General features: G+C 32.1%; 1 protein-coding gene across 5 annotated transcripts in view; it reads right to left on the reverse strand.

The window, feature by feature from the left end:
- LOC126888763 (activated Cdc42 kinase-like) overlaps positions 1-16,171 on the reverse strand; it is a 1,045,651-nt gene that overhangs the window by 473,433 nt on the left and 556,047 nt on the right. For all 5 annotated transcript variants that reach the window (XM_050657144.1, XM_050657145.1, XM_050657142.1 and 2 more), the window contains exon 9: positions 9,654-9,798. In XM_050657144.1, coding sequence (XP_050513101.1) covers positions 9,654-9,798 — 145 coding nt within the window. The remainder of the gene's footprint in view (positions 1-9,653; positions 9,799-16,171) is intronic.

The raw sequence follows: 16,171 nt of genomic DNA on the forward strand, positions 1-16,171 counted from the left end.
GAAGTTGTCACATATGTTTCAGATTTCGCGCTAAACCCTTAGAGCAAATCATGGGAAATTTACCCAAATTTAGAATTAACCCTTCTCGCCCCTTTGAAAAGACTGGCTACGATTTCGGTGGCCCATTTTTTATTAAATCTTCGAAGTTAAAAAGGCTTCAATGCAAAAATGTTACATAGCCATTTTCGTCTGTTTAGCCTCAAAAGCCGTACATATCGAGCTGGTGTCTTCCCTCTCTACAGAGTGTTTTTGCTTTGCTTAAATCGATTCATTTCCCGACGAGGTCTTCCTTCACTTATATACAGTGACAACGCAACAAACTTCACTGGTTCAAAAAATGAACTCAAAGATTTAAGGGAATTTTTCAAATCCCCCAGCTTTTCAAAGGATATACAAAATTTTGCTGCACAAAATTTCATAAATTGGAAGTTTATTCCTCCTCATAGTCCACATTGGGGAGGTATATGGGAAGCAGCAATTAAAAGTGCCAAATATCATCTTCGCCGAATGGTAGGAAATGCTAATCTCGTCTTTGAAGAATTCAGTACAATTCTCACGCAGATCGAGGCGATTTTGAATTCACGCCCTATTTGCCCCTTGTCAAATGATCCCTCTGATTTGCAATGCCTCACCCCTGGACACTTTCTAATTGGGAGTACTCTTTCTTCGTATCCTGAAAAAACATTAATACAACTTCCAGTTAACAAACTTAACTTGTTTCAACGACTTTCACAAATACAAGTTTTGGAAAAGATGGTCGGTCGAATACCTGAGCCAATTACATAGCCGGCCAAAATGGTCCAAATTAAATGAAAATATTAAGGAAAATGATCTCGTTTTGTTAAAAACTAACAACTCTTCCCCTCTAAAATGGCCCACTGCCAGAGTATTAGAAGTTTTTCCCGGTTCAGATAATCATGTTCGGGCAGTCAAGATTAGGACTAGTACAGGAGATCTTGTTCGACCAATAACAAAATTATATCCCTTACCGCAGTATGACTAGCTACATTTTCTTTTTCTTCACTTTTAATAATAGTTCGTCCCCCCTTCCCTTTTTACATATAACATTTATTACTCCCATTTAAGTCGGGGGGAATTATGTTACAGCTCTGTAACATATCGTTAAATTCACGGCTCTCTTATTTCACTTCAGATTTTGACAATTCTCACTTGACATATAATTAAAAAATAATTTTTGATGCATAGCAAATTAGTCAATTAATTTAGTTATTTTAGTATTTTAAAGTGTTAAAAAGTATTTGTGATACGAAATAAAATAAGTATATTTTCCCAAGATAATAAACCCTTTATTTCAACGCCGAATAAAACCTTGTTTCAACTCGACAAAATTCATCAGAGTCTTTGGAATCAACCTAGAAAGAATTAGGTTCCCTTTCTTATGTGTGGAACAAGATATTCGTCAATTCAAAGAATAAGTTGGTGGAGCGTTCCTGCACAACGGTATATATGAAGTGACAACGTATTACGAGTATCTACTTTGGAAGTTACATGGATTTTCCGGGTTTGACTCCGCGTTGAATAATTTTGGTTTTGAGAAAAACCATTATTTTGACGACGTTTCGGCAAGATCTCACTTGCCATTGTCAAGTCAGGTAGTTCCGCTTCAACGCTAGAAACGTCGTCAAAATAATGGTTTTTTTCAAAACCAAAATTATTCAACGCAGAGTCAAACCCGGAAAACAACAGAAAGCACATATAGCTCCCGCGGAAACTTCAAGTGTAACATATATATATATATATATATATATATATATATATATATATATATATATATATATATATATATATATAAAAATAAATAAGCAAAATCATTGGCTAATACTCGTAAAGTGAATGCGAATTTAGTTGGAAATATATAAAATGATGAAGGGTCATCATTCCATACATTTCTGTGCAACTATATACACCGGTGTTTCGGCCTATTTGGGCTTCGTCAGTATAGTGTAGCAAGTTAAAAAAGTTGTTTGTTAACTTGTAAAAGGATTACTACAGGAGCAAGGTTACCAATTTTGGTCAGGTTGTTAGAAGACCCGCAGTCGCAAGGCTACAACTAACATCATTTTATATATATATATATATATATATATATATATATATATATATATATATTTAATATTAAACATAGATAATAGATTTACAATAATAACAGTTTATTTAATAGATTTAACAATTGAAATATTTTATAAAGATTAAAATTTTGAAGTCCTAGTATAAATTATAAATTACATTTAAATGAAATTGATTTATATTTTTTATATTATTGCATACTTTGTCTTTTGCACAATGAGCTCCGATAATATGGAAGTTATCATTTAAATTACTTTATCTATCTGTTAGTTAACTGGATAACCAGTGCTAACGCAGGCACTTTATTATAAAATTGTGTGCACAGCCCTCACGTATAACCCTTGTTTACTTCATAATATATTTTTCACTTTTTTAATCGCTTTTATAACTGTTGTTATTGCACCTTTTTGAATTTACCGCATTGCTATTACAGTTGTCAGTCACTCGTTTTAAAATTTTTCAACGTTACCGACTTCATGGGGTTAGGCTGACAATTGACTTGGTTTGATAAATCAAATTCCATTAATTTTGTCTTTTGTGTGCGCTAGGCAAAGATTGACCTGTTGGTAACTAATTAACTTAAAATCTTTAATTTTGCATACTAGTAGTTGCATTCTTTAATGATGTTACCTAAAGGAAAAATTACATATGCTTAAATATTATTAATTTTGGGAAATGTGAATCTAGTTTGCTCTTAGTTTTTCTGACATTAAAAACAAGCCAGTTTTTTCACTTGTTTTTTATATGTAACTGTTACCTCGTCGTCTGCCTTTAGCTGTACTTAAGTTTTTTAATTGTTAACTATACTTCTAAATGTTTTATATACTTTTACATTACTTCAATGGTTCATTGGATAATATATTTTTTACTTGTACATCTTATCTTGCTACATGTCTTTTTTAAGGTAACACTAGCGGTTTTTTTACTTCGCTTTTGGATGTTGTTTCTTATAACACTCATTTGTAGATGAACTGATTATGAGTTTGTAAGAAAAATTTCAACACCCCATATCTCGGAAACGAAGCATTTGAGGACATACGTTTATAAAGCAAACTGTCATTTCTTTTTCATACAGAATTATCCCTTAAAGTTTGTCGCACACCCTGTTTTGATGAAAAACATGACTAGTTGTTAAAGTACCTAACTTTTTATTATTCAACATAAGCGATTTAATTACAAAACAGAATATTAAGAAAATCTGATTACAGTAGTTGGGTTTTAATTTCAGTATTTTATAAATGCTACAATATTCCACAGGGTGTGGTGAACTTTGAGAAAAAAACACAGTTTGACTGGTACACCCGGTATACAATGACAATTTTACAGCGAAATTGTTAAAGAATAAGGCTATTACATATTAAAAAAATCACTTAAATCGGACAACAGGTATAGGAAATTCGAGATATCAAAAATGACCCATTTTAAGGTGATGCATTAATTTCTTGGAGTAGTGTATATTCTGTATATGTTACAGTTCAAGTTGATTCTCAGTTAGAGTTGACTATTCCTAGTCAGAGTCAACTCAAACTAAAACGAGCAGCAGTGGCGGCTCGTGATTTTTACAATAGGGGAGGCTATACCTAACTGTAAAATATCTAGACAAATTTGCACTAGCAAAAAAATGCGCCAAAAAATGTATTTTAAGGCCCCATTTTTTGACTATTTTTTATTTACATTTCATAATATCATCCTAATTCATAATTTCATGATATCATATCATTTTAAAAATAGTTAGTCTAATTGTAAAAGTTTAATACCAAAGTTTGTGTCGTTTATTTGTTAACAATTCCATCTATTTGTAAATAGATACCTATGTATATAAAAATAAATACAGATTTGAAGTTTTGCAGTCCATACATAATAAAGCTTCAACTTTTTTAAGATACTCAACTGAATTTTTTTAATTCTAAACGCGTCCTACTGCGAATTCAAGAACACGATAAATTACCTGTATTTTGCTTTGAGTTAGAGATATCGGAAAAAGTTATTTGAGCAATTTGTTCCAAATATTATTATAACCCCACATACCAAATTTCATAACAAAATTCGCACTTTTAGATTTTTCATTATGTTTAGTCAGGACCCTAAAATTCGTTGTCCCGAGACGCAGGCAACCACGCAACGGAGCCGAGAAGCTACTCTGCCTCCCTTGGTATATCTCCGGGCAGCGTGTGATGGCACCGTAGATGCCACTGTTAGGAGACCGGGTCTCCTTAAACGCCTGCTGCGCTGCACGGAGCATTAGCAACGGAGACTGCTGGGCTTCTCGGCTCCGTTCATGCATCTCGGGATAACCCAGGGTCCTGCCTACAATAATATGTAATAAAACTGAGACGCGATCATGCGTTCTAATGCTAATGCTCCGTACGTATGGATAATTAGTGATAATATGGAATTTACACGTTGTATAATAGTGAGAGTGCTTGTTGTTTTCGCGGTTCATGATAAACAAAACAGTGTAGTGTGTAAAAAATTTATGGGGAGGCTGAGCCTCCCTTGCGGGAGTGGGAAGTGGCAGTGGGAAGAGTATATTTTTCTAGATTAAGTCGACTTTTACTAGGAAATGTTGAATAAAAATCTTGATTGTATATTTAAAATAAACTTTTACTAACACCAGCCGTTGACTCGAACTAGGAATAGTCAACTCCAACTGGATAATCAACTTGAACCGTAACATATACAGGCGCACTAATAACCGGCAAAATAGCACAAAAGACGGAAAACGTATTACGTTGTGAGATAAGAAGAAATGAAACTAATCGAGCTGGGAAATTTAGCGATATTGACCTATACATTTACATTATATGGATTGTTTCCAACCTTTAGACGTATCGCACGAGTTTGGAAACTACCACTGTCACAGTGACAGTTCTAGTTGACATACTCCTCTGATACGTGTAAAGGTGGGAAACAGTCAATGTAATATAAATTTATAGGTTAATATCACTAAATGTCCCAGCTCGACTAGTTTCATTTCTTTTTATCTCACAACTTAATACGTTTTCCATCTTTTGTGCTATTTTGCCGGTTATTAGCGCTCTCATCACTGTATATTCTAAAACTTTTTTTGGTCGAATACTTTTTAATGTAGAACAGCATGGTATTTTTATTTTTGGAATATATCTGGAGGCAGTTTTCACTATCTTAACGGGCTAGACAGTTTGAAATCATTCAGTAGAAATTAAGGCCATCGGTACATAATTCGCAAATATTTCACGGCTATCCCTACTTTTTCTGTCTTTATACGGCAAATTACGTGTAGTAAAATTCACACTGGTATGAATATGTAAACAGTACTAGAATGTCATTCTACGTGACAATGTCATCATTAACTTTAACCTTCCGATGACCAACCTTTTTTTGTTACACGGATGACCAATGGGGGAAAAATTACCCCAGGTCAAAAATGACAACAAAAAAATTTAATTTTTTTTATGGCATGGACTTTATGTCATTCAGCCAGTCACAACGACCAAGACGAGACTTAGACAGTCTTGGTCTTGGTCTTGCGCCAGTACACCTGGTCTTGGTCTTGGTCTTGGTATTGCGCTCCCGGTCTTGGTCTTGCAGCAAGAGTCTTGCAAGTCTCGCAGTTGCCCATTAGCCTATTGCATATCTTAGAACAACGTAACAGAGAGGTACATTTTAAGCGTGAATATCATAGCCATAGTAAAGAATAGCCAAATTAATAAATATCTAAACAACTGATACCGGGTGGGGTTTGAACCCACGATCTAAGTGATCGATGTCTATGTTCTAACTAACTAAAGTTAAAACTACCTCTTAAAACCCACAAAATTTCATTTGCATATCTCAACCGATTTTAGAGCAATAAATAAATCGTCAGTTTGTAAGAAAAATTTCAACCCCTCCCTATTTGGTAAACAAAGCATTTATAAAGTAAACGTTTATGAAGTAAACTGTCATTAGTTTTTCGTGCAGAATTACCCATTAAAGTTTGGCATACTTATTTAAAAACATTCTGTATTGATGAAAAACATGGCTAGTTAAAAAAGTACCTAACTTTTTTATTATCCAATATAAGTGAATGAATAAAAAAACATAATGTTAAGAAAATATGAGGCTTTAGTTGGGTTTTAATTTCAGTGTGCTATTATTGCATGCTAGAATAAGAAGTTAGCATAATGCTAGAATATTCCACAGAGTGAGAAAAAACACAGTTTGATTGGTACACCCGGTATACACTGACAATAATTGACCTGTCTAGCAACAATATCTATTATTACTTCGATATTTATAAAGAATAGAATAAGACCAAATATTAAAAAAAATCATTTAAATTTAAATAACAACAGGTTTAGGAAATTTGAGACATTAAAAATGACCCGTTTTTAAGGTGGTGCCATGGACGTATAATTAAAGATGGGTGGTGTGTTAATTTCTTGGAGAAGTGTACCTATATCGTTAAAATAATACTTCGGTATTATGTCTACACGATATCCGGCATTATCTCTATACTTTTGTCTGGTTATGATACTTATAAATAATAGCCGCGCTGTTTCGGTAAATTTTGTTTAGCCGAATGACCTCATAACACAGAACACAGTCAGCAAAAACAATACATAATAGTCTTACTATAATAATGTATACTGATAAAGATTTCTGGTGTTTAGATTTCTAGAAAACTAATAATGAAAAAAATTATTTATGTAAATTTATTTATTTATTTATTTACTTATGTAAATATTTTTAAAAAGTTTGGATACGATATTCGATATTACTGTAGGCGTCGCAACGCAGGAATGTTGTGTTATATGAATATGATTAGGAGACGACTATTCTCAAAACCAGGACAATTATTATTAATTTCAGAGCAAAGAAGTTGGCTGCTGAACAAAGGAGTAGCTACCGCCGTATTAGCCGTATCAATTATAAGGGGCCCCGGCGCTGCATGTCGAAACAAAACTTCCATTTAAAAAATTGAACAAAATATTCTACAATTTCCCTAATAAAACGATTTGAGACAGTGTATTGTTTGGATGTCGACATTTTCGTGTAATGGATTCTTTATCTATAATATTGTATTGTAAATCATAATATCTACCCATATCCATTTGCCGCCGTATTCCATAACAACAAAGAAGCTTTGTTTTTGTTTTCAAGTTATGTACTTTTCATTGTTCATTCACCGTTGGCGGTGATTTTTTTTATTTCAAAATATGAGGATATCTAGAATGATATTAAGGTCAAATAAAAAAATGAGTTAAAAATTGAAAACACTTTTGAATTTATTAAAGAAAAACGTACGCTGGGGTCACAATTTCCCCCGCTTGGTCATCCGAAGGTTAAAGAGATGGCTTTTGAATGTTGGCTTGGATAACTGTTATTTGTATAATTGCAAATTATTAATTCAGTTATTAAATGTGATAATTTTTTCACTAGCTATGTATTCAGTGATTGTAATAATTTATATGTACAACAAAAACTAATACTCAATCGAGAAAAGAGGAAAAGTGTTAAAGTGATTTTTTAATAATACACTTGAGAGCAAAATAATCGACTCACTTGCTGAATTGTACACGTTAGAAGTCTCGAATTTGCTAAACCTGTTGTCCGATTCAAGTGATTTTTTTAGTATGTTACAGCCTTATTATTTCAGAAAATCGATGTAATATTATTATTGCTAGACAGGTAAAGGTCATTTTATATCGGGTGTAACAATCATAGGGTGTTTTTTTTTTGTCTTAAACGTACCTAACTTTTTTATTATCCATCATAAGCAAATGAGTCAAAAAAGAAAATGTTAATAAAGCCCAAGCCTACAATTGAATTTTAATTTAAATATTTTTTATATGCTAGAATACTCCACAGTGTGTTCCGAACTTTAAGAAAAAACACAGTATGATTGTTACACCCGGTATAAAATGACCTTTACCTGTATAGCAACAATAATATTACATCGATTTTCTTAAATAATAAGGCTATAACATACTAAAAAAATCACTCAAATCGGACAACAGGTTTAGGAAATACCACGTGTACAATTATTCAGCAAGTGAGTCGATTATTTTGCTCTCAAGTGGTATATTGTTACTATGGAACGCTTACAATTTTGAACATCTTTAACAACAAAATACTTGGATCACATAATGTATCCTGATGTATTCTCTGCTTGGATCTTCCATAAATAATAAACAATAAATAACTTTTTATTAAGTTCACGTCTAAATCAATTATTTATCACATACACTGACAAAGATAGCGAATGTTCGATTTGGAAAATATCACCACGGACACGGTGTCCAATTTTTTCGAATCCTGAAAAAACTAATAAATATTTTTAAAAAATTTAAACGCAGAATGAAAGACTAAATTATTATCGAGGGCCGAAAGGTCCTTAGAATATATAAAAAGTTTCTTTTGAATGAGATATTTGAAATTAAAAATCACACTACATTTTCTCCCCTAGTTTTTCACCCCTGTAACTTATTAAAATAAATGTTGTTCTAAAGCTATTTCCTTGTGGCATTTTTATAATCAACTATTTTCAATGGGAAATAAGCCACAATTTTACCAAAAAAATGATTTTATTAACGTTTAGACGCCCAGGGTTGGGTGTCGTTGTCAAAATACAAAATAATACTGTATTATTTTGTATTTTGACAACGACACCCGACTTGGGGGTCTAAACGTTAATAAAATCATTTTTTTTTTGGTAAAATTGTGGCTTATTTCCCATTGAAAATAGTTGATTATTAAAATAAACATTATAGAAGTTTTCAGGGACTTTCGGCCCTCGGTAAGAACGTAATCTTTCATTCTGCGTTTAAATTTTTCAAAAATACCTATTAGTTTTCTCAGGATTCGAAAAAAATGAATCACTATTTAAATAGCATTGCAGCCGAAAATACGTACCCATCCCCTCAATAAATTGATCTCTATTATTGCTTTTCTCTACTTTCAGTTTGGTGTTACACTTATGACACTGATTAGCATTGCTTTTTAGTAACTAAAAGATAAATAACCTGTATATATACACACCTGTATTTTTTATAATAAAGGAATTATAATAATAGGCCTGGATCCCGCGTACCTTAAAAAAGTTGATTAATAGCAAGCTGAAAATTTGTTAATAGCTCAAAGGTGTCTAGTCGGACAAACTTTGATGTATGGGACACTGGAACAGGGGAAGTTTTAATTGTGGGACAGGTTAAAAATTTGGAACGTCAGACTACGAAAACGTCCCATGTATTTTGTCGGACAGAACTTCCAATTGATTTGTTACCCGTTCATTAAACTCTCATGCAAAAATCAGACTGCTATTTATCACCAACTGGGAATTTTAATAAGTCCGAGAGTTTAATGAAAGGGTAGTCTTTTTATTAGTCTGACGTTCCAAATTTTTAACCTGTTCCACAATTAAAACTTCCTCGTACATCAAAGTTTGTCCGACTAGACACCGTTAAGCTATTAACACATTTTCAGCTTGCTATTAATCAATTTTTTTTGGTACGCGGGATCCAGGCCTATAACCATTAAATTATCAAAACTCACTTATATTAGATATTTTTCTAGAGGTATATAATGTATAACTGGTAACTTACTTGTAGATCAGATGTCGAAAGAGCTTCTTCTGAAAAGTTCCTTCTTTCGTTGTGCTTTTCGTGATCATGGACTGATGGAAATTTAAAACTAAACTTCTTTTTAGTTGGTGAAGCTGGTGTAGTAGGAACAGGAGCTGACATTGATCTAAAATATAAACTCAGTTTTGAAAATATACAGTAAAGATATATTATATTCCACTAATATAGGTATCGAATACTAGAAAGATGGAATACTTGGGGCACATTATGCGGGGTGAAAAGTACGAACTTTTAAGAAATATGCAGGGCAAAATCAAGGGCAAAAGAAGTGTGGGAAGAAGAAAAATATCGTGGTTTCGCAATCTACGTGAATGGTTCGGGTGTAGTTCGATTGAACTTGTCACAGTGGCCATGATGATTTCCAATCTCCGCTAGGAGTGGCACATGAAGAAGAAGAAGGTATTGGTACTTATCAACAGAAACCAATAAATTGTAGAAAAGCATGACCAAAAACGTTAATACAGTATATTTGAGACAAGAAGTAGAACGGCGAAATATCAAGAATAGATTATCAATGAATATAAAATTATTTCAGATGTCCAAGGCGGGTATACAGGGTGTCCAGAAACTCTACCGACAAACGAAGACAGGAGATTCTTCAGATAATTTTAAGTTAATTTAACCCAATTCACTTAGTCCGAAAATGCTTCCTAAGGGAGCTAGAGCTCTTTGAAGATGGCGTCTTGTAATTAGTTTTTCTTAAATACCTCCAGAAAGCTTCCATTTAGAAAAACAAAAGTTGGTACGCGTATTTATCTTCAAGATATAAATCTAATCCATCCATTACAAATTTCTAGTACCGATCATAGGCGTCCGTTTTGGGTAGGGCAACGGTTATTTTATCACATAACTTTTTTATCTTTAACTTTTATGTATTTCTGACACTGGATTATTAAATCATGGAGTATTCTAGTACTAAAAAGTACTCTTGTTTTAAATCTGTAGGTCACACCGTTTTCTAGAAAAATCGATTTGAAAATTTTTCGCTCTTTGAATTAAAAAAATTTTTTTCAAAAAAAAACTGTTTAGAAAGACCAAAACTGGTACATTTATTTATATTCCAGAGATAAATCGATTTCATTAATTGCGAATTTCTAGTACTGGTCATAGGCGTCCGTTTTGGGTAGGTCAACAGTTATTTTATAGCATAACTTTTTTATCTTGAATTTTTGAGCATTTTTGACACTAGATTATTAAATTATGAGGTATTCGAGTAGTAAAAGTTACTCTTACATTATGTTGGTAAAATACTTCGTTTTTTGTTGAAAAGTTCTTTTCATTTTTTGTTTCAAATTCCAAAAATGAAAAATTTCAAATCGATTTTTCTAGAAAACGGTGTGTCCTACCGACTTAAAGCAAGAGTACCTTTTAGTACTAGAATACCTCACAATTTAATAATACGGTGTCAAAAATGCATAAAAGTTAAGAACAAAAAAGTTATGCGTTAAAATACCCGTTGCTCTACCCAAAACGGACGCCCATGACCGGTACTAGAATTTTGCGATAGATGGAATCGATTCATCTCTGGAAACTAAATATGCATACCAATTTTCGTTTTTCTAAATCTAAGCGTTCTGGAGGTATTTAAGAAAAACTAATTTCATGACGCCATCTTCAAAGAGCTCTAGCTCCCTTAAGAAGCATTTTCGGACTAGGTGAATTGGGTTAAATTGTCTTAAAATTATCTGAGGAATCTCCTGTCTTCGTTTGTCAGTAAAGTTTCTGGACACCCTGTATAAGAAAGTTAAATACTATGCTTGCAGGACTAATCATGATAGAGAAATAAGAATGATTTAATACAAATGGGTGCAATAACTAAAAACAATAATATCAAAACTGTCTACATGGCAGAAAGTCTACATCTGTGGCCTGATTCTAATTAATTTCGAGGTCGAAATTTAAAAGCGACTCCGCCATGACAGTCGCAATCCCTGGCGATTCTCATCCATTTCGATATTAGTTACAACTGGTGATATTTACTTTGTCATTTTGACACTGGTCAGAATTTAGGTTGGCTCTCCCGTTTATTGGATTTTGTTGATAGTCTGGACAAATTATCGAAAAATGCCATTTTTGGGAAAAGTTATTTACCAGCTATTTTATTGCTGGAATCGAATCTTGAGATTGCTGATACAGAGTGGGCCAAAGAAAACAGTCCACCTCGATATTTGGCAGTATTTCAGGAAATGACGAAACAGGTCGATTTTTGATCTAAGGGGGACACATTTTTACGATACATACATTTGTCAACCCCCTCCCTTCCACTTCCTCCTACCCCTTATTTTTAAATAGGGAATAGGGGTCGTGTGCTAGCTCATTTAAAAGGTTATTCAATTCTATATTCAGTAATATAAACATTAACATAATTATTTATACAGGGTGTCCAAGAAAAAAAATATTTTAATTAAATTAATTGACACAAAAAGAAGGATGTATTTAATTTATTTAATTCAAAATACATTCTACTGCTGTTACAAAACAGAAAAAATGTCTTGATAAATAAACATTGCTTTTCGATTAATTTCAATGTTCAAGCTGCCACCCATCTGCCTCTTGGTAGGTTGAATATTGAATTTAAGCGAAAAACAATATTTATTTGTCAAATAAACATTTTTCTTTGTTTTCTGTCAGTAGTAGAATGTACTTTGAGTTAAATAAATTGCATACATTCTTCTTTTTGTGTCAATTAATTTAATTCAAAATCATTTTTCTTGGACACCCTGTATAAATAATTATATGTCAATGTTAATATTACTGAATAGAGAATTGAATAACCTTTCAAATGAGGTAGCACATGATCCCTATTCCCTATTTAAAAATAAGGGATGGGGGACGTGGAAGGGAGGGGGTTGACAAATGACAGATGTATGTACCGTAAAAATGTGTCCCCCTCAGATCACAAAACGACCTGTTTCTTCATTTCCTTAAAATCTAATAAATACTGCCAAATACCGAGGTGGACTGTTTTCTTTGGCCCACTCTGTATATAGGGTATGACAAGTCCGCAGAAAGTGTGTTATTTTATTTATAAACAAATTAGCGCTCCGAAATCTTCCTTTTTTTTTAATTTTTGCTCTGTAACTCCGAAAATTTTAACAAACCAAAAACACCTAAATAAAAATTCACCGTAATTTAATTCTCCACGGAGATATTTTTTTTCAGATTTCTCCCAACAAAAATTTTCCTCGGAAAATCCGAGTATTCGCAAAAAAATCTGTAATTTTTAATTAAAATTTTAGGGAAGTAATTATTTATCAATGATTAAATAACTTGGTGACAGAAGATTTTTTATAGTAGATTACATTATATCAGGAAGCCGGCGACAATCTAACCAATAGTTTAGCAATAATAAAATTAAAATGTTGAGAGTTGGACCACCATCTCCAGATAGCTATTTCTGCATCTCACGCGTCATCGGTGGAGCTATGCAGTCACAACTCTGAATCAAAAATCAACAAGCCTGTCTTTTTAGGGAAATTACTGCGATGTAATAATTCCACCTTTGAGACGCAAAACAGCGACATCTATCTAAAATGATCCAAATTGGATTGAAGTGGGTCCATCTATGGTACAAAAATCACACAAACGTTTTCGGACCAACCAGTCCATCATCAGGTAGAAGACCTAAAATAAGCAAACCACTGTATTAAAAGGGGCCAAGATGAAAATGTTTTTGACTGTTTGAAAGTTAGGAAAATTAAAACATGTGGTTACTTACTTTAGATCCAAAGTAGTTGGAACTAGCTACATAGTTAGGTCAAAAGACCTTAAAATTACAATAATCAGGCCATTTCGGCTACAACAATGTCGACAATAAGTCGATGTTTAAAGAATTTATAAATGTAGTGATACTATAATGTGGTCTTCATCTTGGCTTCAAACTGACAGACTGAAATATGACATTGAACAAATATTGACAAGACCTTCTAGGTAGGGAATTTTATGTGTATGCAGTTATTTTGTATTTTAGAAATGCAAAAAAATATTTTTACTTAAATAAATGAATTTAATTAGCTATTAAATAAATGAGTGAGAATAAACAATTTGGATCATTTTAGATAAAAATTTTAATAAATTTATATACCATTTACCTACAAGTGAGGTTTTACTTCCTTAGTAAGTTTCGAAATTTTTTAATTAAAAATTTAATTGTTGCTAAACTATTGTTTAGATTGTTGCCAGCTTTCGGATATAATATAATCTACTACAAAAAAGATTTTGTCACCAGGTTATTTAATTATTAATAATTACTTCTCTAAAATTTTAGTTGAAAATTAAGGATTTTGTTTGGAAAACCCGAATTTTCCGAGGAAAACTTCCGTCGAAGCAAATCGGAAAAAAATATCATCATTATTTGGCTCTACAACTCTATATGAGTCTTGGCCGCCTTTACTATTTCCCTCCATTGATATTAAAAAAATATCAATGTGCAGAATTAAATTACAGTGAATTTTTATGTGAGTGTTTTTGGTTTAAAGTTAAAATATTCGGAGTTACAGAGCAATATTTGAATAAAAAAAAAGATTTCGGAGCGCTAATTTGTTTATAAACAAAATAGCATACTTTATGCGCATTTTTCATAGCTATATTACTAATATATACAATCCTAAGATTTGATTCTACAACTCTATATGAGTCTTGGCCGCCTTTACTATTTCCCTCCATTGATATTAAAAAAATATCAATGTGCAGAATTAAGGCTATGGGTACATAATTCGCAAATATTTTACGTGTATCCCTACTTTTTCTGTCTTTACACGGCAAATTACGTGTAGTAAAATTCACACTGGTGTGGATATGTAAACATTACTAGAATGTCATTCTACTTGAAAATGTCATAATTAATTTAAAGAGATGGCTTTTGAATGTTCTTGGATAACTGTTATTTTTATAATTGCAAATTATTAATTCAGTTAATAAATGTGATAATTTTTTCACTAACTATGTTTTCAGTGATTGTAATAATTTATTTGTACAACAAAAACTAATAATCAATCGAGAAAAGAGGAAAAGTTTTAAAGTGATTTTTTAATAATATGTTGTTATTTTGGAACGCTTACAATTTTGAACATCTCTAACAACAAAATACTTGGATCACAGGATATATCTGATGTATTCTCTGCTTGGATCTTCCACAAATAATACACAATAAATAACTTTTTATTAAGTTCACGTCTTAAATCAATTATTTATCAAATACACTATATATCAATAATATTTAATCAATTTCTCAAAATATTCCCGATGCAATGTCAAATATTTAAAATTGTCACTGATTGTCAGTGTCTGACTGACAATATATGCTGACAATATTATATTCGGTTGAGTGCGTTGTAAGAAAAAGACAGATTTGGAAAATATTACCACGGCATTGTGTTCATTTTTTTCAAATCCTGAAAAAACCAATAAATATTTTTGAAAAATTTAAACGCAGAATGAAAGACTAAATTATTACCGAGGGCCGAAAGTCCCTTAGAATAAATAAAAAGTTTATTTTGAATGAGATATTTGAAATTAAAAATCACACTAAATTTTCTCTTAGTTTTTTCACCCCTGTAACTTATTAAAATAAACATTATAGAAGTTCTCAGGGACTTTCGGCCCTCGCTAATAACGTAATCTTTCATTCTGCGTTTAAATTTTTCAAAAATACTTATTAGTTTTCTCAGGATTTGAAAAAAATAAATCCCCATTTGAATAGCATTGCAGCCGAAAATACGTACCGATCCTCTTAAATTACAGTGAATTTTTATGTGAGTGTTTTTGGTTTAAAGTTAAAATATTTGGAGTTACAGAGCAAATATTTGAAAAAAAAAAGATTTCGGAGCGCTAATTTGTTTATAAACAAAACAGCATACTTTCTGCGGATTTTGCATAGCTATATTACTAATATTAGTGGAGTCAATGAAGGTGGATATGAGTTATTACCTCAGATTTCGTTGAACCTCCATCGATTTTCATAAAAATTGGTGAGTGGTTAAAGGATACCTCAAGGAACAAAGGTGACATAGTGCCAACTTGCGCTTTTTGCATTTTAGGAGTGAAATACACCCCTTTTTTAAAAATTATTTTTAGATTTCTGAAAGTGCAGTCACTGTAAGTTTTCATTTCCTATTTTGTTGAACCTTCATCGATTTTCATGAAAATCGGTAAGTAGTTAGAGGATACCTCAAGCAATAAAAGATATATAGCATCAACTTGCGCTTTTGCATTTTAGGGGTGTAATACACCCCTACTTTTTAAATTGTAAAAAATGCAGATTTTCGCATTATGGCGCAAGTAATCTCGTTTAATTAAGAAAAATAAATATTTTTTTTATATTTATGTGCATGAATTACATTTTTTTTAATTTTTCAAACCTTATAGCAACCAAAAATCCGAAAATTAACAAAAGTCGAAAATCACGAAAACCTTATTCTTCTATATTTCTGAAAGTGTAGTCACTGAATGTTTTCACCCACGATTTCTTTGAACCTTCA

The sequence above is a fragment of the Diabrotica virgifera genome, chromosome 7, assembly GCF_917563875.1.
Source record: "Diabrotica virgifera virgifera chromosome 7, PGI_DIABVI_V3a".
Classification (NCBI taxonomy): Eukaryota; Metazoa; Arthropoda; class Insecta; order Coleoptera; family Chrysomelidae; genus Diabrotica; species Diabrotica virgifera.